General features: G+C 34.7%; 1 protein-coding gene across 1 annotated transcript; it reads left to right on the top strand.

Moving 5' to 3' along the window:
* On the top strand, positions 1-26,742 carry LOC149164364 (cytochrome P450 716B2-like). The gene is made up of 3 exons (XM_089430911.1): positions 1-1,001; positions 25,184-25,371; positions 26,311-26,742. Exons 1-3 carry the CDS (start codon positions 50-52, stop codon positions 26,605-26,607), a joined length of 1,437 nt encoding a protein of 478 aa, XP_089287037.1. The 5' UTR covers positions 1-49; the 3' UTR covers positions 26,608-26,742.
* The last annotated feature ends 177 nt before the right edge of the window (positions 26,743-26,919 follow it).

The raw sequence follows: 26,919 nt of genomic DNA, 5'->3' as shown, positions 1-26,919 counted from the left end.
CATTGTTTTTTTAGTTTCAGGCTTGAAACGCATCATAAGAGGCAAAGATATGTGGATGGTTTGGAACTCAGCAGCCCTTGTGGCAATTCTTGTCACTTTGGTTTTCTTTTTTTATGAGATGATCAAACAGCAGAGGAGAGGTTCCCGAAGGTTAATCCCACCGGGTACCTTCGGGTGGCCTTTAATTGGAGAGACATTAGAATTTCTAGGATGTCAAAGGAAGGGCAAGGCCCATGAATTTTTTGAGAGCCGAACACAAAAATATGGAAATGTGTTCTCCACTTCTCTCCTTGGCCACCCGACTGTGGTACTTTGCGGGCCCGAAGGAAACCGCTTCTTGTTCTCCAACGAGGACAAACTGGTAGTCAAATCATGGCCTGGCTCGATTCGAAAGCTCTTCGGAACTTCAATAAATACCACCATCGGAGAGGATTCAAGAAGGGTTAGGAGATTGCTAATGAATTTTCTGAGGGCCGAGGCACTTCAGAAATTTGTGGGCAGAATCGATTCAATGGCTCAACGTCACCTGCTCGAGCACTGGATGGGTAAAAGTGAGGTCACAGTTTTTCCTCTCATGAAACGCTATACTTTCTCCGTGGCCTGTGATTTGTTGGCCAGCATAGATAATTATGACGACGAAGCCAGGCTTTTGCACCATTTCAAGGTTTTTGTGAAAGGAGTAACGCAGATTTCTGTAGATCTGCCCGGTACGCGTTACAATGAAGCGAAGCGGGCAGCAAATTTCATTCGGCAACAACTCGCCAGCATCATTCATGGGAGAAAAATTGCATTGCGGGAGGGGAAGGCTTCTCCGGATCAAGATATGTTGTCATTCCTGCTTTCTAATGTTGACGAGCGCGGTGAGTTTCTGACAAACGAGGAGATTCAGGATAATATACTTCTGCTCTTACATGCAGGTCATGACACCACCAGTTCTACCTTGTCACTGCTGCTCAAGTTTCTGGCCGAAAACCCTCGTTGTTACGACGATGTGCGGAGAGGTAACTAGGGTTTTTGTTGTTTCATGCAGACTTTTAATTTTAGCGTTGGTTCTTAAGCGTGGGAATTTTTATGACAACCTTGTAACAAAGCATAATTATTTCGATAACATTCCAAACTTTGCATTCTTATGTTAATGGCCCACGTAATCGTAGATGCACCCTGAAAGAAAGCACTGCGCAGAGAACATAGGTCAGAGAACATAGAACATAGGTCAGAGAACATAGGTAAGTGATCTGCCGGATTTATATTTAGTCTAAAATGTAAAAGGGAAATATTATTTAAATGAGAATAATTCCTAGTAAGGCTCTATTCTCATTTAAATAATATTTTGCTTTTCCATTTTAGACTAATAAATATACAGCTCTATTCTCACTTCAACAATCTTTATTACTTTTTATTACTTTTAAATGAATGTGCAGCTCTATTCTCACTTCAACAATCTTTATTACCTTTTATTACTTTTAAATGAATGTGCAGCTCTATTCTCACTTAAACAATCTTTATTACTCAAAAAAGTAAAAAGAAAAGGTTAATTAAATGAGAAAAACCAATGATTATTTAGTCTAAATATGCAGCTCTATTCTCACTTAAACAATCTTTATTACCCTAAATGTAAAAAGAAAAGATCAATTAAATGAGAAAAACAATGATGGTTGAGGTGAGCCTGTTATGTTTTCTGTAATGTAGAAATGGTTTTAATATTATTATTAATTTCACTCAATTTAATAATTTATTTTATTATTAATTTCAATTAATTTAATAAGTTATTTATAAAATATAATTGCATTTTTTATATGAAAAAATTAATTTTAATTAATTTATAGTATTTAGAATAAATTTTGATAAGGTGTATTGTTAAGTCATTTTGTGATGTGAAAATTATGTGAGTGAAAATACAATCATGTTAAGACATAGTATAACCTAAAGTAATTTTGATAACTTAAATATCTCTCCATTAAAATTTCTCAAACCACAAATTAAACTTAATATAATTTAACTCACACAACTTTACAAACAAAAAAATATTAATAAATTATTTATAAATATAAAAAATATAATATAATTTATTTATGAATAATATATATAAATATATATATATATATAAAATTTGTGATAAGAGTTTTACTAGAGAGCTTTAATAGGCTACCCGAAGATAGGATAGTATATATATATATGATTTAAAATTTATATGAAGCTTGAGTTTAATAAAAAATCTGTGTGAAGAGTTTTACTACAGAGCTTTACTAGTTACTTGAAGATAGGATTTTATATATAAAATTTAAAATTTATATGTTAATAAAATATGTGTTTTTATTTTTTAATTATATATTTTATTTATTTGTGAGTATTTTTAATAATTTTTTCTTAATATAATTGTTTTTAATAAATTATATAATATATATATATATATATATATATATATATATATATATATATATATATATATAATTATTAAAATTTAATAAATATTTTCATTATATTAATTAAAAAAATTATATATATAAATATTAAATAAAATAATGTCAAGTTTTATTAGTATAACTAGTTGAGGATGGGTCTTTTTAGCAAGGTCATTTAGGATCAAACCTCACGTTGGATTTGGACCTTAGGGTGGTGGTTGTGCCCGATTAACTTTAAGAGGATCATAGACACCTTGACAAAAAAAATACTAAATAAAATATAGATATTATTATTTGGTAAAATATACTTAGCATATATATATGTGTGTGTTATAGGCATAATGTTGTCAACTTCTATCATATCATTTGTGGGATTTGAATCTGGTTGAAATCTTAGGTTTCTGTTCTTCCTTCCCACCCATACAAAATAACCTCAATTAACAAATATATATTTTAAATTCATACATATATGATTATGCATTTAACATTTTTTTTTGTAATATATCTTTTATTTTTTATTATATTAAGATGGTCATATATCTTTTTATATAAAAGGTTTTCATATATTAAAACTTTGATCAGGGGAGTAAGATATAGAATATATTTTTATAAAATATTTAAGAAATATTTTTATTTTATGATAAGGTAATGTATAAGAAATCTATTTTCTTTGAGTAAAAATATATATTATAGTATTATTTTATATAAATTCTTGATAAATTTTAATAAATAAAAATTATGAAAAATTAAAAATTCTCAAATTTTTAAATTTTGATTTAATTAATAAAATTATTAATAATTAATATGTTAAAGGACAATAGTTTGAATGGTGGTCAATGTGTTTAATTCCCCTTCCATTTAGATTAATATATTGATATTGAAGTGAATAGTAGCAACCATTGTAATTTAATCATAAGTAAATAATTCTCCAAAATTACCAATTCACTAATTACCATGAAGAAAAACATTAAGATTATTTATTTACATTGGCTAAATATATCAAAATATTTCAAGTTATCCAAATTATGAATTGTTTTCTCTTCCCTCAAAAGAGTTCATGAAAAAAGAGACTTGTCCCAAAGATCTTGGCTTTTGTATTGTAAGCATAGTTACACGGGTACTACTCCTAGGCATTGGAGAGCATGTACCCTATGCTCCCCTGCTCCTGGGAGCTTGGGAGTTGGTAGGAAATGTTCCAAAATCATTGGGAGCTTCAATAGGTACTTTGGATTTTTTTTCAGGAGATTCATGGCAACAGATTTTGACTTTTCCAGTACTTATTTTGAGCATATTTTGATGTTTCGAGTACCTATTTTGAGCCAGGAAGGTACCATTTGTTTATTTTATAAGCAATAATTGCTGAGGAAAAATGTTGGACTGCATGAACTCTGTAAAGTGAGAGAGACGTGGATATGTAGCAAAGGTTTCAACAAAAAAATAGATAGTTGTCAGCCATTCCTTGGCAACTTCTATTGCAAATCTTGAATTTCAACAATTGCAAATAAGTCTACTCTCTAGAAGCCTATCTTCAAGCTTTAATAAGATTCAACTAATTAGAGTGATACTGAGATAGAGAAAAAGTAGTATGTGTGTTAATTTCATTTATAAATTTCCAAACTTGAATTTTGAAGTTGAATATAATATAGCATTGCATGAAATCACATAATAATTGAGTAATAACATCGTTTTTTTTCCTGTTTGGGACTTTCACATGTTTATTTGCTCGGAAGGAATTTGATTGGAAAATGGTTGATGGTTTAATATTTTGATTTTTTTGACAGTGTTTCAAAGTTCAATTTTTTACATATTTCTTTGCAAGATGATAATTGAGTAATAACAACGTTTTTTTTCCTCTTTGGGACTTTTACATGTTTCTTTGCTCGGAAGGAATTTGATTGAAAATCGTTGATGGTTTAATATTTTGATTTTTTTGACAGAGTTTCAAAGTTCAATCTTTTACATATTTCTTTGCAAGATGGAATTTGATTAAGTTTTACATGGAAATAAATTAATTATTTTATTTTTAATATATATTAACTTTTAATATATTATATTCTTTTCTCCCCCAACTTCATGTTATCTATAAATTTGGAAAAATCTTCTAGGCGTGATTGTTGTTCTACTGAAAACTTGGTGCAACATAGATTGTAAGTATATTACTTTCTATATATCATTAAAATTGGTAAAATAATTTTTTCAAGTTGGAAAGATCTTAATTTTATTCCTTACTTGTTTTTATTAATTAATAAAAAAATTATTAATTAATTAAATTTATTAGAATAAAAATTCACCAAATAATTTATAAAGAGAAAAAACAACATCTACGAAAGATAAATATATAATTATAGACTAGTATAATTACATAAATTAATTGACTCTTAAATCTGGATAAACATCAAGATAATTACTTATTGATATATTTCACATTATTAAAGTTCTTTTTTGTAAGCTTTGCACTACACCTTCTTCATGTCCAATATATCACCGTGATCGAGGCGAGGAATTGAACCGATGACTTCACATCAAGGAGTGCCTTAACATAGCACCCAATCACCGTTTATCCAAGACTACATTATTAAATTAAAAAAAATAGAAAATGTGTTAATTATACTATCATCATCATCATCATCATCATTATTAAAGTAATTAATATATAATTTAAGTTTGTTGGTTGTAGCACAATTGATAAAAAGCATGTTGGCAAGCCCTTGTGTCCCCAAGTGATTGAAAGTTCAATCCCTCCCGACATGTCAGGGCCTCGATTTAGCAAGCGTCTAAGAGAGTCAAAAAATCGATAACACGGGTGCATGTGCACCCATGATGTACGATGGGCATGCAGAAAAGAATGTTTAGTTAAACGTGACTCGGGTTAAGGTGTTCAGTTAAAGGTGATGGGCATGGGATGTTTAGTTAAAGGTGAATCGGTTAAAGGCATGTGCGGACGAGTTCAGTTAAAGGCATGTGCAGACGAGTTTGGTTAAAGGCGTGCGAACAAGTTTGTTAAAGGTGATGGGTGACCAGGCAGTGCGATGGACTGACGCGTGTGACTGGCAAGAGTGCCCACTCAACCGATTGAAGGTTAGCCTATGACTTCGAAAAAAATATGAAGGGGCATGTGCTGAATGGCGTAAAGGTCAGTTGGGCTATGTGTGGCAAGCCAACCCATGGGCAGGGTGTGCCTAGACCACAGTGCCCTAGGGTTGAGTTTTGTGCAGGTGACCATATGTTGAAAGATTTTTTTTGCATTGGTGGACATGGGAGTTACACGTAATTTCCTTGGCAAGAAGGCAACAACATCTTTGAAGTCGAAGGCTAGAATGGAAAGGGAGTTAATAACTTTCAAATCTATTAACTCAAGCATGAAGGTTGTGATAGGTGTTCTAAGGGACACACAAGTGAAGGTGGCTTCGTGGATTGGAAAGTTGGATTTGAGGGTGATTGACATGGATGATCATGTTATTGTCTTGGGGCTGGATTTATTAGTAGAAACACAATCCATACCAATGGTGGATTGTGATATACTCTTGACTACAGCTGGCGGGAAAACCATGATCATTTCGATGACAAGGAAGAGTCGCTTGGAGTATCATCCAAGGATTGCTTCGATGATTTTGTATGAGCAGGACCCAAATGTGAAGCATAAGTATGTGGAGCAACATGGACTTGGATGTTTGACTCAAGTAACGAAGGAGAAGAGGATGATCAAATTTGTTGCACGATCCATGAAGGAAAAGAAGGATGGTTCCACCCATCACAGAGAAGCAAGAAGTTGAGACTTCTACCTTTAGGCTTCACCATGAGATTGATGTTGAGCGGGGAGGTCCAAGTACTTCTTCTAAGGAAAAATATGGAGAGTAGTATGCAGGTAGAGATCCAACTGATATTGTGGACTATAGCATATATGTTATGGGCATCATTTCAATTGATGAAAGGAAAACTTGAGAAGATTAGATGTACGAAGGAAGAGGTCATTTCTATGCATGACTACTTGAGGATGCAACATCATTAGACACATGGGTGGATAAGAGTTAGGGGGGCAACTTCCCATCCCTTATCATGCACTAAACCTTTGGAGATGGGTGAGTGCAGTTCCTTGATGAGGAGGTGTTGCACCACCATGAAAAAGGGGAATATGGGGGAAGGCATCACAACAGATAGAGATCATGCTTGGATGGATGTGGTTGTTGGTATATAACCATGGGTAGCACATGGACGATAACATTGATGGGAAGCATATCGTAAATGAGATGGAGACATATTCATGGACCTGGGTATGGCATGATGAGCATTGGATGAAGATGGAGAATTCTTGATCGAGTTGTAGGTGTAACAAAATTCTGAAGGAAATGAATGACGAAGGCATGAAGATGTGCATTCTCATGGATTGGACATGGCAGTTAGATTAGGTACCCAACTAGTTTGAGTCATGGGGGTTGATAGTGAAAAAATGCATGGAAGAGTTGAATTGGAGTATGACAACAACAGTTCAAATGATGATGACAATACATGGTTGTGACCATGGATTGAGGAGTCTTACCCATACATGGAATCCTGAGATTTGGTGGAGGTTCATGCAATAGAGGCATAGACTTAGAAAGCATGGGCATTAGATGTTGGAGGTGGTGACACTTTGTGATGTTTTGGTCTTGGCGATGAAGTTTACCAGGATGGCATTGTCGAGGGAGAAAAAATTTTTAGAGTGGAGGAGGATATCAGGGCCTCGAGTTGGCAAGCACTCAAGAAAGTTGAAAAACCAAGAACACGAGTGTGAGCACACCCATGATGTGCGACGAGTGTGTGGACAAGAATTTTTTGTTAAAGGTGACTTGGGTGAGGGCATCCAGTTAAAGGCGACAGGGATGAAAATGTTCAGTTAAAGGCATGTGTGGACGAGTTTAGTTAAAGGCATGTGGATGAGTTCATTTAAATGCATGCAAATCATTCGGTTAAAGGCAACGGGCAACCGAGTGGTGCAACAGATGCATGCATGTGATAGGAAAGAGCACCCACCCGACTGACTGAAGGTCAACCCGTGACTTAGCAACAATTATGAAGGGGTACGTACTAAATGATAGACATATTGGCTCAGTAGTGTGTGGGCAAGCCAACCCGTGGGCAAGTGAAGAGACATGACCACTCGAAAAAATGGAATGAGTGGCAAGCGTATAAATTGAAGATCATTGAAATTCATTTGGAGGATCCACCATTAGATGGAACATAAAAACTACATATACAACAAAACATATAAAACCGCAGGCTAAATCGGGTGAATGGAGGATGCGATCACACAAAACTGGTAGGTAGTTCGAGTCGCAAGCAAGGTTTCCACAAGGCAGCATGGCGAGGCAGGGCACTTGCCCACAAGCAAGTGAGCTGGGCCATGTGCCCACCCTGGGCGGGCAAGTACAGATGATTGGATAAATGTGTTGCAATTTGGTTGTGTAGTGAGTTAAGTTTACTAGGATAAAATTTTGGGGTTCCCACTAGGCGTGGGTAACCGCTAGACAAAGTAATCCGGATTTAAACAGGAATGCAACAAATTACAGAGATAACCATAAACACAAAGATGCAATGGAAATAATACTTCATTAATACTGAAATATGCTTACAAATAGGAATGGAAATAAACCAGCTAGGGCGATGGTAGCTTATCCCTAAGAAGAGATGTGGCGGCTACATGCCTCTAAACTGCCTTACAATGAGGCTCAAGGGCCTTTTTATTATTGAACAATAAGAGCAAACCCTAAACAACCAAAACCATAAACCAAGCAGATGTAACACCAAGAGTTTATGGGTCCCGTTGGGGTGAGTTGGACAACCAACTTCCTGGGGTCGCGACTTGGTCATATTATCTCCATTTGACATGCATGATAACCCATTGGAAAGATATCTTCGAGGACTATGACAGAAAAGACGATTTTGGTCAAGAAGTCACAAGCGGTATATTTCCAAAAAAACGTCGTTTAGGGCCTCAAAATGACTCTAGAAGTTTAGGACCCAAAAAACTGCTAAAAATAGTAAATTGTGCTACAATTAAGGAAACTGAAAAATTGAAAGAAGTAATGGTAGGAGTCCAAGTGGAATTGGCGGGTGGCCACCAATATCCACTTGGATCATTCCTCCCCCCTTAGGAAGCAATGGTCCCCATTGCGATGAGTTCCTCCATGAGATGAGGGAACTTCTACTGAACTTGGTCCCTGGTGAGCCACTTGCCCTGGTGAAGGAGTTGGCCTGCTTTGACAACTTGATATAGTTGGATATTCTGCTGGCGAGTTTGCTTGATCTATGTGTCGATGATCCGATTAGTGCATCTTGTTCCATGCAATCTGGATTTAACTCTGTGGGTGTGAGATGTTCTGCAATGTCGGATGTGTCTAGTAATTGTGGAAAGTATGGCCGAAGGTAGTCCACATTGAACACTGGGTGCAAGCCAAGGAATGGGGGAATGCTGAGCTCAAATGCATTGTCTCCCAAAGCCTTGGTAATGGTGTAAGGACCATATCAGAGTGGACAGAGTTTCTGATAGGCTCTGGTAAGGCGTTCCTTTTGAAAATGCAACCAGACTTTGTCGCCCACTTGAAACTTGTGTGGCACCTGATGTTGATCATGTTGCTGCTTGTACTTGACATTTGATTTCTCCATAATGTCATGGAACTGCTGGCGAATATGTTGGATGTGCTCAATGAAGCTATTCACCTTATCTGTTTCGGATTGGACATGAGCTGAATTTGCATGAGTAGCTGCAAATGGCATGGCCACATCAATGGGACATAGTGGCTGGAATCCCAAGCCCACCTAAAATGGGTTGTGGCCAGTCGAGCTGTGGAGAGCCTGGTTTTGGCTGTACTAAACATATGGGAGGCTCTCATCCCATGTGCATGGATTCTTTGAGTTGTACATGCGAAAAATGTGTACAATCATCCTATTGACAACCTCTGTCTGACCATCAATTTGAGGATGGAAGGCTGTGGACTTAGTGAGTTTGGTGTCCAGCATCGACCAGAGATTGGACCAAAATGTATTTAGCAACCTGCTGTCCTGATATGAGATGATAAACTGTGGGATCCCAAAGTGTATGCACACTTGTTCAAAGAAGAGTTTAGCAGTGGCTTATTTTGTGATATTCTTCTTGCAGGTTGCGATAATAGCCATCTTTGAGAACCTGTCAATGACCACAAAAACACAGTCATTTCCATGCTTAGTGGAAGGAAGGCCTAACATGTAATCCATGGAGATGGATTCCCAAGGTTGACTAGGGGTAGGAAGCGGGGTATAGAGGCCTTGCTTCTTGATGGTCAGTTTGGCAATGGTGAAGGCAGTAAATGATCTAATGTACTTCCCGACATCCTATCGAAGATTCTGCCAATAGAAATACCCTTTAAGTACTTCCACCATTTTCTCGACCCCAAAATGCCCAGCAACCCGACTATAGTGTGCTTCCCAAATCATCTTGGCACGCTTGCTTGAAGGAACACAAAGGTGACCCAGGTGCCATAACAAAGCATCCTGGAGGTGAAAATTTGGGACATGCTGATCCTCCAAGAGTGTCTAGTATGTGTGGCCGAATTCTAGGTCGCTTTTGTAGATAAGTGGCCAATCAGAAGTCTCATTCCCACAAGAGTTGAGCACGGTGGTTAACGCCATGATCAGTGGTCGATTGAGGCAATCTGCCACATTATTGGTGCTGCCCTTCTTATACTGGATATTCAAACGGAACTGTTGCAGGTATGTGGACCACTTCTGATGGCGATCATTCTGAAATTTCCCTTGGGTCTGTATGAATTGCAGGGGTCAGTGGTCTGTGTGGATGACCGTTTCCTTCCCCAAAATGTAATGTTTCCATTGTCGGCAGGCCTGCACAATGGAATACATCTCTTTGTCATAAGTGGGATACTTTTGGACTGTGTCTGAAAGTGTCTCACTGTGATATGACACTGGATGCCTGTGTTGAGTAAGGATTGCCCCAATACCATAGTCAGAGGCATCTGTCTCGACCTCAAATGGTTGTTGCAAGTCTAGTAATGCGAGCACTAGTGCCGAGCAGAGGCGATATTTCAACTTTGTGAATGCCTTCTATTGAGATTCAAACCAAAAGAATTTTTCTTTCGCTCCTCCCTTGGTGACTTGACTCAAGGGCCAAGTGATATGAGAAAATCATAACACGAACCTGCGGTAGAAGTTGGAAAGACCTATGATAGGATGCAGTTACGAAGGGAACACACGAGCGAAAATGCATCACAACATGGAAAGAAAGTGAGCAACGAATCCAAAGTGATGGTTAAATCAACAAAACATTTCAGAAAGATTCATACATACATACACAGATTGTTATACATGCGTGCGTAAGAAAACTAATACATATATCATTTAGAGTAAACCAGATAGCATAGAATAAAATACAACATATGCATGAAACATGCTGGCTCTTGTTATATTAAGAAGTGTAAGTTCCAGTCATACAATACATCCATGTCCAACCACTAGTTCTGATAGTGGAATGTTATAACCATAACTGCCTGCTCCTCCAAAGAGATATACTAGCTCTATGCAGTGGAGAAGCCAAGGCTCATTACAATACTGTCCAAGCTCTCTCTAAGATAGTCCTATCAGAAGCTTGGATGACCAAAAGCCTTTACAATGAGTTATGAGGTTCTATTTATATCAAAGGGTGGGGTGACCCTTGACATTCCCCTTTGTGACAGTTCATCTACCCTCATGACTCTTCATCTACTCTATGGATGTTACATCCAACTATCGACACTTGAACTTCCACTTGACAAGATGTTACATTACAATGCACATGTGCCCATGTGAGACAAAATGGCTTGAGCAAGCCATGCAAGACATCACTAACACTCGGTCCATTGTGGTGAGACCAACTCTTTGACATGCTTGTGATGGTGAAGGTGGTGAGCTGATGTCAAGCTTGGTCATCTGTGATGGTGTGTATGCGCTCCATGGTGACATCTTGCTGAAGCGAACTCTTGCCTCCGTTGCATCCAGTGCATTGGTGTGGCTCCTCCATCCAACTTGTCTACTAACATGTGCATGGTCTTCTTGGGTGCGGTCGAATTGACAACACACTAATGCATAGTGTTCGTGTTGATATTCTAGTGTGTGCTGGTGGTCATGCGCATCAGCTGTCAATTGCATGTTTAGCTCCAGTTGGATTTGTTTCTTGTCTTTTCCTTGGTGAGGGTGCTAGATGGGTGGGATTGCATGTGTGTGCATAATGACATGCATGTTGCTGAATTCCCTTGCATGCGTTCAACAAAACTGCTCACCATGTCTGCTTCATGCCAACTGTTGGGATGGATCTTTAACTTGTACATGTGCAATTTCATCTATGAGTGGATGTTGCACCCGTTGCTATCCCTATTCCTATTGCAACTCATTCTCTTATCTATGTAGCTCTTGTTCTTCCTTGAGTTGCTGCTTCAGCACATGCAACTCCTTCTCTGTTCCATTTTTTGTCTTCACACAATATTCATGTCGCGTCGTCATCTCATAGCCTGAGTCTCCAAATTTGCTTTCATCACAAGTGGGTTTGCTTGAGCTTGCAACTTTGTTCCACCTCTATGCTGTCAACAACCTTCCTCTTGCGTTCGTTGCATCCGGTATGTTGCCTTCAGCTGTTGTTCATGGTGCTACTTATATGATGTTGCTGCCATCATATATTGATGTCCTTATCTACAAACAACTTGACGTCTTCATGGGTAGGAAAGTTCATAGACACTTGATCGACTGCATCCCCAAGTGTGCTCTGAATGGTGTCTTCGACTCTGCTCTCTTGGAAACCATTGTACCTGTGCTATTGAGAGGCAGATGAACACCTGTGATACCTAGAGACATGGCAACACTCATGGCAAGAAATATTTCAGTCGAAAACCAAAATGAACTTGAGAAATAACTTGCATCATACCTATGTGACTGATCATGAAGGTTGCATAATTTCCATCAGGAGGTCAAGAGATTGACTACCAAGACTGCGCAAGGCACAGTCTGGGCTGCTGGGAGGTTGATTAACTGCTGGAATTGCGCAATGCACAGTCCAGTCTAGTTGCTAAATCCTAGAATTGTGCAATGTGAAATCTCAGCTGGAAATGGTTACAGGCTAAGTGACTACATTGTACAATTTTCTGGGCTAGCAATCAGTGTCACTCAGAATTTCACAATACAAGACTCGAGGATAGTCACTAGGAAGAAATGCACATTTCCTGAGATGAAGACAGAGCCTTCCCTCTCAGGATTGTGCAATGCTGTCTTAGTGAGGCAGAGTTCGGGCCAAGGCTGCCCAAACTCGCCGACAGACAACTGAAAGTGAATGTGACTATGAATGCATGTCAATACTAAGTGTAAGCATAATTGAATGATCATGCATGAAAATAGTGAATGACAGATTCAGAAAATGGAACGACATGCATGTGGGTGAGGCGAGACGCTGAACCAATGACCGTTCGTGAAAAACAGTTTCATGCATGCGACAACAGTGAGATGTTAACGAAAACTGAAATAGTGATATTACAAGCTAGTATGTATCAAAATGATAGCAAGAGCTCACTAAAATTAAGCAGATAGCATTCATACGAAGAGAAAAACAAAAAGCACCAGAAATGCAACACAAGACATGGGAAGCAAGCTTAACCCAAAATAACTGAGCTGAATGTGCCAACGACTCCTAGATGCGATGTGGGATGTCAGAGCTACAATTTTGATGTTAGGAATGAGCTTTGTAGCATCCAATAAAATCGAAGATGTGATGCACATGCCACAAATCTAGGAAGAGCGACACTTGGTGGGAGGTTTCCAAGATGATCCTTGCATGCAACATCCAACTGCTAAAAGTAGATCCCTAAATCAAGGGATCCCTTTGCATGCTTCCTTGGGAGAAGAAACCCATGCATGAAAATCAGTTTTGTTCGGTCCCGGAGGGAAGCGATCAACTCAACTGCACATGCAAGAGGCCGCTCAACTGCTGGGAGAAAATGTGCATTTCTAGAAGGAAGATGGGCTAGCTGCACAGGAGATTTGCATAATTTTTGGGTAGAGCCTCTGACTACTACCCAGGATTGTGCAATTATTGGGCTGAGAAGCACTACTAGGAGGAATTGCGCAATTTTCTTGATGAATCCCGACTAGCAAAATTGCGCAATTTTTGGAGGGAAGGCTACTTACCCTCCAGAATTGTGCAATTTCTTGAGGGAGCTTCTCAGCCTGCAGCTGGACCAAGTTTGAAGGAACAACCTATGAGGGGAATGCAACAAGCTCTAATGGATAGGCTATCATTCTACATTAAAGTCATTGAAGCTTGTGTACTTGATGAAGTCAGGCATGCTGCTATGAAAGGTTGGTAAGGAGGCTCCAAAACGAAGCTAAGGAAAAATTTTGGAGGGTGGTTGTAGCTGCTACAACAAGTGGGAAACAAAAGAGTTAGGTAGTGTCGCACCATGCTCACGTGTGGTTGGAATTCACCACTAGCATGGGGTCATGATAGGACATGTCTCACAAGATGAACTATATATATATATATATATATATATACATACCCCATTAAAAAAAAACATGTAATAAGACTCCTAACCATGGAGATTCACCACTACTATACCATGGAGTTTCTAAATTTGTAAATAAGCTTTGTTACAATACCATGGGCCAATACTATAGCTTCTCAATACTAAATGCCTAAAAACTAATAACTCATTTTACATGACATTTTTTAGTTAATTAATTTAATTTAAAGGGAAAAATGACAACTACTTTGGAGATAAATATCAACCTTTGATTTGTGAATACTACTAAAAATATTCTAGAATATTCCATGTAGGTTAAATGCCTACCATCCACCTAATAATTATTGATAATTAAATTAAAAATATGGAAGTTGTCATCCAAAATAGACACACCTATCAACATAATTATGAAAAGTACATAGATCACCTATTCAAATTCTTTACAAGATATAATTAAGATTCCCACCACTTGACATCTAATTCTAAACCCTTCCCAATGCATTTATGTAGTAATAAAAAATGTTTTTTTTTGTGGGATAAATTTTGTATTTCCTTAAAAACAGTAGTGTACATGAAAATGTAAAAGATTTAAATATGAGACCATAACCAAAATTTTACTCTTCATATAAAAGGATGGGATAACATAGTACTCAAAATACCAAAGTTTTCCATACGAAGATTGAAAATTAGGCCAAATTAGCCTTGAGAATAGATAGTAATAAAAAAATAATAGAAATCTAAGCATATCAAAAGACTAAGGGGAGGTATTAGAATCCATAATTGTGACCTATATGGGGTCTTGTTTGTTTCCAAGGGTGCCTTCAGTCAGGATTGGGATGCCATTTTCTACTCTATATGATCTAATCTCTAATCTAGGTCCTTCATGTGGTGATGCAAGTTCTTCATATAGTGAAGGAGATCTTCTTAATATTCAAACCTTTTCAATAGAATTTTTCTGAGGAGGAAATTCATATGTCAATATAATTCGACAATGTGTATGTATTTGTGGAAACATTCATGTGTATCCTGAATATCCAACACCCTCTCTCATTGTAGCAAGAACCTCCATGTCGAAGAGATGGTTCCCATGGGAGGCTCCTTCTCTTTCAATGTAGGTGATGTAATCATGGATGGGGCCCAATATAAGATCATGGAACTAGGTAGTGGTTTCCTCCAAATGGTGTTGTATATAGATATTTCCTTGATTGGCTTGTTCTTGGAAATAGATTGCTCCTTTTTGGACATGACATGTTAACGAGACATGTTGGAGGGACCAAGTAAAAAATTAAAGAAAATGATCAGGAGAGGAAAGGCACAAGTGAAAGGCGCCAAGTGATAAGCCACGTGTAAGAGATACATGGTTGGGTGACCAAGCATCAGGATTTCCCAAGACCTAAAGGGAGATAGATAGTAAGTAAATAATGAAGGGGATAAGCCAACACAAGAGAACATGAGGAGGGCATCACACGGATAGTTGAAAACAGAATTGAAGGGAGGGGAACAAATCAAAGTAATAAACCATAGAGAGGCCTCTTGGGCCCTGAAGCAATCAAAGCACCAAAATAAACAAATCAAACCAAAATATTGCACAGAGGAAGACTAGAAGAAAGTCCTAAAATGAAGGTAGCTACTAGAGACTACGAAATTTCATTTAAACGAAATCCAATGAAGAGCACATCTACAAAAGGAATCCAATAGTGGAATGAGATATCATCATGCATGCATAATGAACCAAACTTGACAGCCACATCATACACATCAAACCTACAAGGAGAAAGAACCGATTGGAAAAATCTTGTCTTCCGAGTCAACAATTGGAAATTTCCTTCACCACCATAGTGTCAGTCTGTAAGGTAGGGACTTTAGTTTTTGGAGCCAAAAAGGATTACCACATAGCAAGAAAATGCTAGGTTAGGGCTCAAAGAGATGGGACAACAAGAGACCCCAATTGTAGCCGATGAGAGCCAAGGTATGAATATTAGATATGAAGCTCTAGTAACCTGTAATGATAGAGAAATATGAAAATTTAGCCATCATAAGGGATGCAATAAAATTAAATAGTCCTGACTATTGCTTCGCATGAGTGGGGACCGAAAAATTATTTGGAAAATCAGATGGAGTTAAAAATATGAGTGTGGAGTGTGCTTGAAGTTGAGTATAGTGGTTGTAGTCCACATGTGGAAGTGCATCGAGATCTTAAGTGCCTTAATCATTCCCTATAAGGGTGTTTTATAATGACCCTAATCTCTTGGGCAAGTGGGGCAGTGGCAATCAACTCTCCTTGCCTTACCCTTCCTTTTTCTCAAAAAACACCCCATCTAAAATGTAGAAAACAATATTAAAAGAAACCAAAACCCTAAAAATACAAACCATTATAATACACCAATATAATAATAATAATTATTTAATAGTAAATTAACATCATTACACATTTTCTCCATCCAAAGAAAAAATCATATAATTACATAAACTTATTCTTATGTATCCCCCTTCATAAAATGTGTTTATTAATTGTGAATTTTACTTTATTCTTATGAAGCCTTATTTACTTTAACATCTTCAAGAGTAGAATGCTAAACAATATTCTTAATTTATTTTTTATTTAGTTATATGTTTGTTTGAAGAGTCGCGAAAATAGTCATTGATGTCTTGAGAGGATGAGTTAAGTGGATCCAGGGTAATGTTTCAATCAAAATTTCATGAGTGAGGTCATGTTGTCACATCTTGTTATCATGGGAATAGATTTGTAGGGTCCCTTGTGTCAGTTAGAGTGTCAAATCATGATCAATCATGACATCATCATCAGTACAATGATTAGGAGGACAACGTTTCGCTTCTACCAAGTGTTGCACTTTAATCATTCAAGCTCAAAATCATAACGATCACCCATCAAATCCGTATTCAACCCCCTTATGAGTTCAAATGCATGGTTAATCTTCATAAACACATCAGAGCCCTCTCACTTCTCCATTGGAATTTTGTTATATGGTAGTTAGATTTTGTTGTGCAAAGGAGGTAGGGGAGGCGTTTTACTTGTGTTTTAAATTCTACCACTCTGACTAAGCAACATTTCAGCTATTGTTTTGGGATTAAGATATCATTTTTGGTTGAAAGAGGTTGTATAAGGGGGTTATATGTTGTTTGAATCTTTCTTGACAGTGTAATCAATCAGACTCAAGAAACCATGAAACCTTGTTTAAAGAGCATCTTAAATAGCATTTTTTGTTTTTGGCTAAGCATTAGGGTTAGGCTTTTTGATGTTAAGCTGAAGGTTTTGTCATTTTGGTGAAAGGTGATTGAAAGGGGTCTTCATCATTGTGTTAGAATCATCATCAACATATGCATTTTTTCAAAGACCTCACTGTTGCTCAAAACCATGAAGAACATATGGCATTGCACTTTCTCACTCATGCTACACTTTTGTTGTAGGGTGAAATTTTTAGAGTTGGGAGCTTGGTATGATGAAATAAGGTTTCTAAAGGGGAATTTGATGATTTCCAGACCATTTGAAATGTGTAACAGTCATCAAGAAACTTAGGGAGTGACCAGAGCTACATTAACCATCAATGTGTTGTGCAACTGCGCTGCGTTTCTGCTGCAATAAGAGATTTTGGGGTTTGAAGGTTTGTGTATGACATAGAAGTTTTCTCATGGGTTTAAAATGTTGTATGGACCATTCCATGCCATCCCAATACTCTCAGCACGTCAGATGATGTTCGGAGATAATATAAGCTTGGAGAGTTGTGCTTCTGCACTACACTCTCACATAGTCACCTTATTTTCACCATATCTCTTAACTTTATACTTGTTTGCCTTGAAATTTGTACAGTAGATACATGGCGGTGAGATGAATAATCCCACTTAATTTTAGGTCAAAATGATTCAGAGTTTTCGAGAAATGAGCCATCATCATGTATAGCCCATTTTGGATTTTCTCGAGATCTATGAGTCATATTTCACTCAATTTTTTTTTGAGAACGATTATAATGAAATTAACTTGATGTAAAATAATAAGCTCAATTTGTCTTACCATTTAGGATATATTAAAAAAATATCAGTCAGTGTGCTTCTTTGTTTAGTTTTTGGAGAATGAGGAGGATGCGTAGTGTCGACATTGCGCTTCCAAACAATCATCTTTTTGACAAATTTACCCAAGTCAAAATCTTCTTAAAAAAAAATTTATGGTCTTAGTAATTGTAATAAATCATTTAGTGACTCACAATATTGATTTGTGGCTGAGAAATTAATGTAAGATGCTTAGAAAATATCTAGTTAAGCAGTCCCTAGTCTTTAATAGTCAGTTCTATTTTCATTACATAAATTAGAAACATAAATCCTAATGAGGAATTCGACCCCTAGAGGTGTGAAATGACTCATTTTGGCCTATTTATGATATGATTGTAAAGGAGAAAAAGGTTGGTTAGGTTAAGGAGAAAGGACCTTGTGTACTACACTTATTTTTGGTATATTTTTATAGCAAATGAAATACAAAGGTGGAATTTGTAGGGATTCTTGAGTTAGTTTGCTTTGGAGATGTGCTTCCTTTCTTTGTAAGTTATCTTCTGTGAAAATCGTGCTTTGAATCGTATCTTCTTTTTTAGTTAAGCAAATGTTTGATTTAGAATTCACCCTAAACAGTGCTTTGTTTGAGTTTGCTAGACATCTATGTTTTCTTCTAAAATGACAGTTAGATTCATCTTGATGCTTAATGCTCTTTTGTCATTTTCCATTTTTTCTTCACTCACCCTCCTACAACGAACTCAAACTAAAAATCTCTGAAGAGACTACCTACCTCGCCGATTTGGAATCTTCATTTTCTCTTCATTTCATCACTAGAAACATAATCAACTAGACATGCTTCATGCCCAATGGATTCGTCTCCTTTCCTACCAGCAAATATTTGGAAATCATACCCTACTAAGCATTATACCTAGCCTAAATATGAGTAATTGAATGTCCTAAACAGAGAGAGCCCTCTCTAAAGCTAGAAGGGCTAGATTCTACTTTACAAGTGGTTTTTTGGTTAGCTCTTAATTTCTCTCATTGGCCTAGGGAAAATTACACACCGGTAACACAACTAACATACATCAAAAACAAAAATTAATCAAATTTCTCAAAATAGAAACATTTTCTCATAATTTTATTTACAATAAAATTTTCCTTTTAAAATATTTAATCCATCTAAATGTTAAATAAATTATAGCTAAAATAAATCTATAATAATTTCAAATATTATTTACTTGTTATATATTCTTTATATTTTATTATATAAAATTATTATAAATTTACTTACTCATATCATATTCATATTTAAAATTTGATAAGCAACATTTAAATTTGATAAAAATTCTTCCTCTCAAACTAATATATATTTCATAAATAGTTATTGAATAAATATATTAAAATAAACTTTCACTGCAAAATAAAAAGATATAAAATTTTGTTAACCATGAGTACGTGTAACCACAAATGTTTTATTTGGAAAAAAGATACATGCAAACTCTTCAAATCATTATGGTGGTTGTGAATGACTTAATCATAACCACTTGCACATCATTCAGAACTTCTATTTCTGGTAAAAGAAACAGACATGTTCCTTTTAACTTATGTTTTTCCATTACATATATATTATTAATGGAGGTGATATTTCACATAAAGAGAATTAATTAAACAAATATAACGCTATCCTAACTTAAATCTATTGAAGGTATATGTAAAAAGGGGTTTTCTTAATTTATATTTTTCCAATACCTCGTACTTATTATGGTTAGAGGTGATTTTTGTATGTGTAGATTTTAAAAAATAAATAAAAGTATTTCTATTTTAGTTTAAATTTATTTAACGTATATAAAAATGCATTGAAGCTATTTAATAATTAGCTTTGGCTAAAAATAATAAGTTGATAAACTGGAATATTATAAAAAGATGTTGAACTTTAATTTAAAAATAAAAAATATTTATTTGTGATTATTATTGAGATGAAAATAAATGCTATAAGATTATGATTAATTTTCATCATTTTCAGAGTAAAATTAGGTGTTGTTTAATTTTCAAAATTCTAAAGAATAAAATAGTTTGTAATATTTGTGATTAAAAATGTTAAAGATGACAAGCACTTTCTCTTAGAATATTTATTTTATTTTTACATTTTATCTAATATTCAAAATATTTGTTACTTGTAACTTTCTTTACTTTTTAAGTGAGGGAAACTATTTCTCACAATTTTTTTTCAATATATAAATAAAATGTTAAAAAATTCATATTAATCTCTTATCTTATTAAAGTCACATAAACCATATAGATCTTATTAAACTTTTATAGTCTCATCAAAATAACAATTAAAAAACTGTAATTTCAACTTTTTCTGTTTTTTCTTTTTATTTAATAAATTCTAATTTAGCTAAAATAATTAAAATAATAGATTTAAGTATAAAATTTCTATAAATTTAATTTAATGTGTTTGAGTTTTCAATTTCTTATTTTAAATAATAAATAATAAATCACTAATGGAAATGTATTCGAAATTGAAATACAAAATAAATTATTAAAAGCATTAACAAACCATTTTTTTAGTTTATTAGTGAGAGGCCACATTAAAAAATGTACATCCCATATTTTCAAGGTGGTCTACTTTTACAAAGAGCCACAGATAAACCCCATTTTCCATTTTTATATGAAATTTGAACATAGATTAGGGTATAGAAAAAGACCTGGAATCTGAAGTTCTATTTTTCTAAATTTCTAAACATATTTGACAATTAATAAAAAAATCTGAATCATCCAAAGTATAATTAGTGGTTGATGGGATATCAACCCATGAAAATGGTTGAAAAAATTACAGTCCCAAACACCACTCCCCCACTATCCTTATTATTCCACACCAACAAGAAACTACTTGGCTCCATTGAGATCCATCACTGGGGTGAGGGATGAAACAATATCTCTCATGGTTGTTACTGACCTTTATTTGAAAACTATATATTTTTTATATGGTTAAAGTTGTGCCAAATGATTTCAGCCTCTCCACACTTAACATGACCAAGTTATTAGAATCCATCATTACACTTGAAGAAGGCTTCTTCATGTTTCTTGAATTTTTATATTTTATATGGTTAAAGTTGTGCCAAATGATTTCAGCCTCTCTACACTTAACATGACCAATTTATTAGAATCCATTATCACACTTGAAGAAGGCTTCTTAGTGTTTCCTTGGGAGTACCAAACAGTGAAATCTTTCTCTTATCTAAGGCAGAAAGTGAAGCTAGTACTCTCTAAGATTAAGAACATTGCCACCTTTTGTAATGACTGCTCCAAGTTGGCCACCCAATCTATTGTTTGTTGTGAAGCTTGGCCTATCAAATAACCACATATTATTTTTTATCATTATTATGGTTTATGATTAAATTTTATCATATTCATAAACCCACCCAATCTATTGTTTGTTGTGAAGCTTGCCCTATCAAATAACCACATATTATTTTTTATCATTATTGTGATTTATGATTAAATTTTATCATATTCATAAATCAAAAAAAGGAAAGAAAGATAAAATGTGAGAGAGTTGCTCTCTATTCCCTTTCCAGTGTTTGAATGTTGTCATTTTAACTTAAACTAGATAGTTAAATGATAGGTAAAAATACATATATTATCTAAAATAACGAATGATCAATATGAAAAACAAATAACTTGATATTGAAGAAAATTTTGAAATTTCAGGTTTGCCCCCACAATGTACCATATATAAGTAAGTCTTGCTCCACTGCTCTTTTATTTGGTTCTTTGGATAAGAAAAAAATCATTTTCAACTAGTAAAATGAAAAGGCCATAAGCCAATTATTGTTTTACTGAATTGTGGTTAATATTGTTTCTGATCTAATAGGTAAAATTAACTTTAATCATTGGACCTAACCTTGTAGAGTTTACATAGTCAATAAATGGCAACAAATATAAGGCATGTTAATAGGCATTAAATGAGAGGCACTGTATATGCTCAGGATTAACCAAAATGTGAGCATATACAGGTCATTTACTTAATATCCATTGGCAAGAACAAAAAATCAGAAAACTTTGTAGATGCAGTGTTTGAATCATATTTTTGGTGGTGGAAATGGATTCAGCCCCTTCAAAAACGTCTAAAACACCTAAAACTATGAATTTTAACAACTTTTACTTAGATTTACAAAAATTCCTGACTGAATTTTTCAAAATATGACCAAAATTTCCATAACTTTCAAAACAAAAAAAAACATAATTTCTACACTAAAGCATTATTTTCAATTTTCAACCTCAATAAAAAGTCATCAGGGAAGCTTGCCAATCCGTGCATCCAACCCTGTACTAGAAACTTCCATGGCCTCATGCATACTGTCATAACGGACAATGATGTCTCTTTCATGTAGTTAATGCACGTTACAGCTATTTAAAGAATGTGAAGAACGAGCTTTAAGCGTGCACCGGACAAGTCTCTGGCATCGCATTATTTTCCAAGCCGTTTGGATGGAAAATCTGAAGCGTTGGTATTGATGGTGACCGCTCTCCATTCCAGCAGCTTTATTTCTACAATCTATTTTCCCAAATTAACTGGCAGTACGAGATCAAAAGAAATTCAATAGATTAATCAATGAATTCACTAAATATATTAGTCATCGTAATGGCCTTTACGGAATTAGCCTGTAGGCTTTGGACGGTGGGATTCTAACCCTCGCTTGACTGGAGCTATACAATTAATTTAAAATAAGAACCAGGCTAACCCACATGCATGAAATGAAAAGGATTCTGCACAGCGTTCATTATCGAAAAGGGTTCTGAATAACGCTCATTAGTGTAGTAATCTACGATGTGTGCCTAATAATGTTTACATTTTTATGAACTGTAAAACATCTTAATTTATTTTACTTTAAAGTACTTTCTCTTTGAACACATGTTTCTCTACAAATCTGTGATCAATATGGCTCACAGATTTATTGGTTAACCTAATTCACAGCTTTGACCTCTTTGAATATTTTGAAGGTTAAGTGTTTTTCTATATTTAGTGGATAGTAAATTAAGTAAATAATTTTATCTTACTATTGCCCTTTTCCCAAGGGAATAGAAGATAGTTATTTAACAGTGGAGTATAAGTTTAGTGGATAACAAATTAGGTAAAGAGTCAGTTCTGATTAAGGGTCTTGTCTCAAGGGAATCTTCGAAAATAAAACCAACAATTAACAACAATATCAAAAAACTTCTGATTTAACTCTAACCCATTAAACTAACTTAAAATTAAATAGAACAATTGTGAAAACAAAATACAGCTAGTCTGTTAGCCATCTGTTAGCCATCGCATACCAGAATAAAGGAGTTTAGCTAGTCATCGCATACCAGAATAAAGGAGTTTAGCTCATCCTGGTCCATAGTGCACTGATCCTTTCAAGCCCCTATGTGACTGATAGTAACTCTTGTTTGTACCGTTAGTAGTGTTTCCATCAGTTGGACAATAAGTTGGCAATGAAAGCTTATCTATCAAAGAAGCTTTGCATTGAAATGAAGATTAGATGTTCACATTTAAATGGGCAGAGTCGATTTCAATAAGTGCATAAAAACCAAGGTGTATATCTAGATGCAAATTGGAATTTTTTTTTTTCTCATTTTTATGTATTTTAATTTATGCAGAGGTAATGCAAGGACTGTCTCATTAAAAATATTTACTGAAATATATTACTCCCAATCATGCAGATACAATAATAAGCGTCTTCACAGTAAAGGTGAGCTCACATGATGTATCATATATTCAGAAGAAAATGAGTAACACTATGGCTATTTGTGGCCTTGGCCTTAGGTTGTGGTAGGTTATTTGGAGAAACAAAATAAAATAATGGTTAACCTTAGGTTTGAGTATAAATAAATCAAAATTTTGTTGAGTAGTTTAGCTGTAGTAGTTTTTTATGAAATGAATTATACTTTATGGTAATGTGGTATCAATAAGGGATGGATTTGGCTCATAGTATTTCAACAATTTCTATATATTTATAATTTACTTATCTTTTGTAACTTATTTTATCTTGACACTATGAAATGTTGAAATAAATATTTTGATATTTATTATAGATTAATATAGATGAACATTTACTAACTATTTAATTTATATAAATATCCTAATATATTTATAAATAAATTTTATTAAAATATTTATACAAACTATCCCATATTTATATACAAATTTTAACCAAAATATTTATACAAACTATCATACCAGAAAGCAAGCTTCCTAAAAAAATATATGACAAATTTCACTGCAAAACTTATGAGAAATGCCTATAGCTTGATTGCAAACACATGGGAGGTATCAGAAAGGCCTATAGCTTAATTGCAAAGACATGGAAGAGTATATAAATGTTTGAACAGTATATGTCAATTTGACTTTAAAAAATTACTTTTTGTAGTGAAAAATATGATAACTTCATATTTTGACAAATATGATAGAAGATTGTCAATACACAAGTGTAACTATTATCTAACAAGGATGAGGACACGATGATAAACTAATTTTACTCATTTTAATTATTTCAATATTTTATTAATAAATTAATATTAATAAATTTTAAATTAAAAATGAAGGTTTTTGAACAGCTTACTCTATAAAGCTGTCATGTGAAATTGATTAGTGTTAATGTTAAGCAAAGAAAAGTAATATAGCTACATCCAAACTATCACGAGTTGATGGAATGAACTCTACACACCCTAATGGATGTAATGAACTCTACACACCCTAATGGATCTAATGAACTCTACACACCAACTTTAGATTAAGTGAACAAAACCAAAACACATAAAAGTTTTAGATTAAGTGAACAAAACCAAAACACATAAAAGTTTTAGAAAATTGGCTTGACTGACTGTTAATAACAAAGTAAGACCTCATACCATGGGTGTAAATTAGTTAGCTTTTTAATTTTAGGTTAAAAATTAAAATTAAGGGAGAGTCCGAAGCCAAGATAATTTTCATCGAGAATCAGAAAAATGAGAAACCAGATTGAATCTTGCATTACATGCTTTTCCGAGTGATTGTATTGCCAGAAACATTTCTTGCTTTTCCGAGTGATTGTATTGCCAGAAACATTTCTTGCAAATATTCTGTAAGCATCGTACATCCAAATATCGCCATGAACATTACAACAAGCTGTGAAAGCCTATATTTTTAGCAGGTAGATAGGTCGCTGTAAGAGAAAGTTGTTTCTTTGTTCCACTGATTATCAGATTTTACATTATATAAAAATTTTTTTGCATCTACAGAGCAGCTGGAGATTGCAGGAACAAAGCAGCCAGGAGTACTTCTGGAGTGGGAGGATCTCCGGAGGATGAAGTATTCATGGAGAGCGGCTCAGGAAGCGCTCAGGCTGTACCCTCCTGTTCAAGGAACTTTTCGCGAGGCTATCAAAGACTTCACTTATGATGGATTCACAATGCCTACAGGCTGGAAGGTATGCCATGCATGGACAATAAAATATAGATATAGATATCCCATGAAATTAAAATAATATCAGGGGTCAATTTTTTTTTGGTTAATTCTAGACTTTCTGAATATCTTAGATACTGTTAGGTTAAGGAAATAATTTAGGTCTAGCTACATCATGTATGGACAATAAATTTTTTTGGTTAATTCTAGACTTTCTGAATATCTTAGATACTGTTAGGTTAAGGAAATAATTTAGGTCTAGCTACATTATGTATGGACAATAAAATATAGATATAGATATTCATGAACTTAAAATATTAGAGTATCATTTTTTTTTATGTTAATTGTAGATTTTGGAAATATTTTAGAGTTCATTGTTTTTAGATTAATTGTAGATTTTGAGAATATTTTAGATACTATTAGATTAAAGAAATAATTTAGGTCTAAATAAGCCATGCATGGACAATAAAAAATAGATATAGATATCCCATGAACTTAAAATATTAATATAATTTAGGTCTAAATAAGCCATGTATGGACAATAAAAAATAGATATAGATATCCCATGAACTTAAAATATTAATATATCAATTTTTTAGATTAATTGTAAATTTTGGGAATATTTCAGATAGTATTGGATTAAAGAAATGATTTAAATCATAGATTACAGAAATGATTTAGGTTTTAGGTTAAAAAAATGATTTATGTCTTCGTATTAACTTTCAAATCAAATTATGGAAAAATGATATTTTATACATGAATTAAAATATTACCTATTTATTTTTATTTCTAAAATATTTTAATGAAATATTAAACCATTGATTTAACTCTTATCATTATAATTTTTCAAAATATTTTCAAAATTTACCATCTAATTAAATTCCATTTTCACAATCTAATTAAATTCCATTTTACTGTTGTTATTATTGATATATACTGTTGTTGTTATTATTGATATATTCAGATTTATTGGAATGTGAACTCGACCCACAAGAAATCTGAGCATTTCAGTGACCCGGAGCAATTCGATCCATCCAGATTCGAAGGAGCTGGACCTCCTCCCTACACGTTTGTTCCATTTGGAGGTGGGCGCCGAATGTGCCCTGGCATCGACTTTGCCAGAATGGAAATACTTGTTTTTCTACATAACATTGTGAAAAATTTCAAGTGGGATCTCCTGGATCCAAACGAGAAGGTGATCGTCGACCCGATTTCTATCCCTGTCAGTGGGCTACCTGTTAAACTTCTTCCACACGAATAAGGTTCCGGGTCTAGTTGTTTCAGTCCTAGATGATCAGTCATTTCGAATAAAAATGGCCGAGCAGGCTTGAACATCTTTAATCTTATTAGTATGGTGTTGGATTTAACCTATTAATGACAGATTCATAGCCTTGGATTCGTGGCTAAATTAGCTTTAATGTGATTTGTCAGAAAAGATTTCAACACAGGTTGAAGCTTTTTTTAGTGTGACAGATTCATGGCCTTGGATTGGTGGCTAAATTATCTTTAATGTGATTTGTTAGAAAAGATTTCAACACAGGTTGAAGCTTTTTTAGTGTGTATTATACAGGTA

Source organism: Pinus tabuliformis, chromosome 5_1 (genome assembly GCF_031772625.1).
Source record: "Pinus tabuliformis cultivar Carrire ecotype Pingquan chromosome 5_1, CPIR1, whole genome shotgun sequence".
In the NCBI taxonomy this organism is placed as follows: domain Eukaryota; kingdom Viridiplantae; phylum Streptophyta; class Pinopsida; order Pinales; family Pinaceae; genus Pinus; species Pinus tabuliformis.
This window is presented reverse-complemented; position numbering and strand designations above follow the sequence as displayed.

What these genes read in the sequence shown, in the direction of transcription:
- LOC149164364 (XM_089430911.1), top strand. Translation starts at nt 50, where the DNA reads ATGTGGATGGTTTGGAACTCAGCAGCCCTTGTGGCAATTCTTGTCACT. An exon ending in TTACGACGATGTGCGGAGAG is followed by an intron (nt 1,002 to 25,183) that starts GTAACTAGGGTT and finishes TTGCATCTACAG; the next exon opens with AGCAGCTGGAGATTGCAGGA. An exon ending in CAATGCCTACAGGCTGGAAG is followed by an intron (nt 25,372 to 26,310) that starts GTATGCCATGCA and finishes TGATATATTCAG; the next exon opens with ATTTATTGGAATGTGAACTC.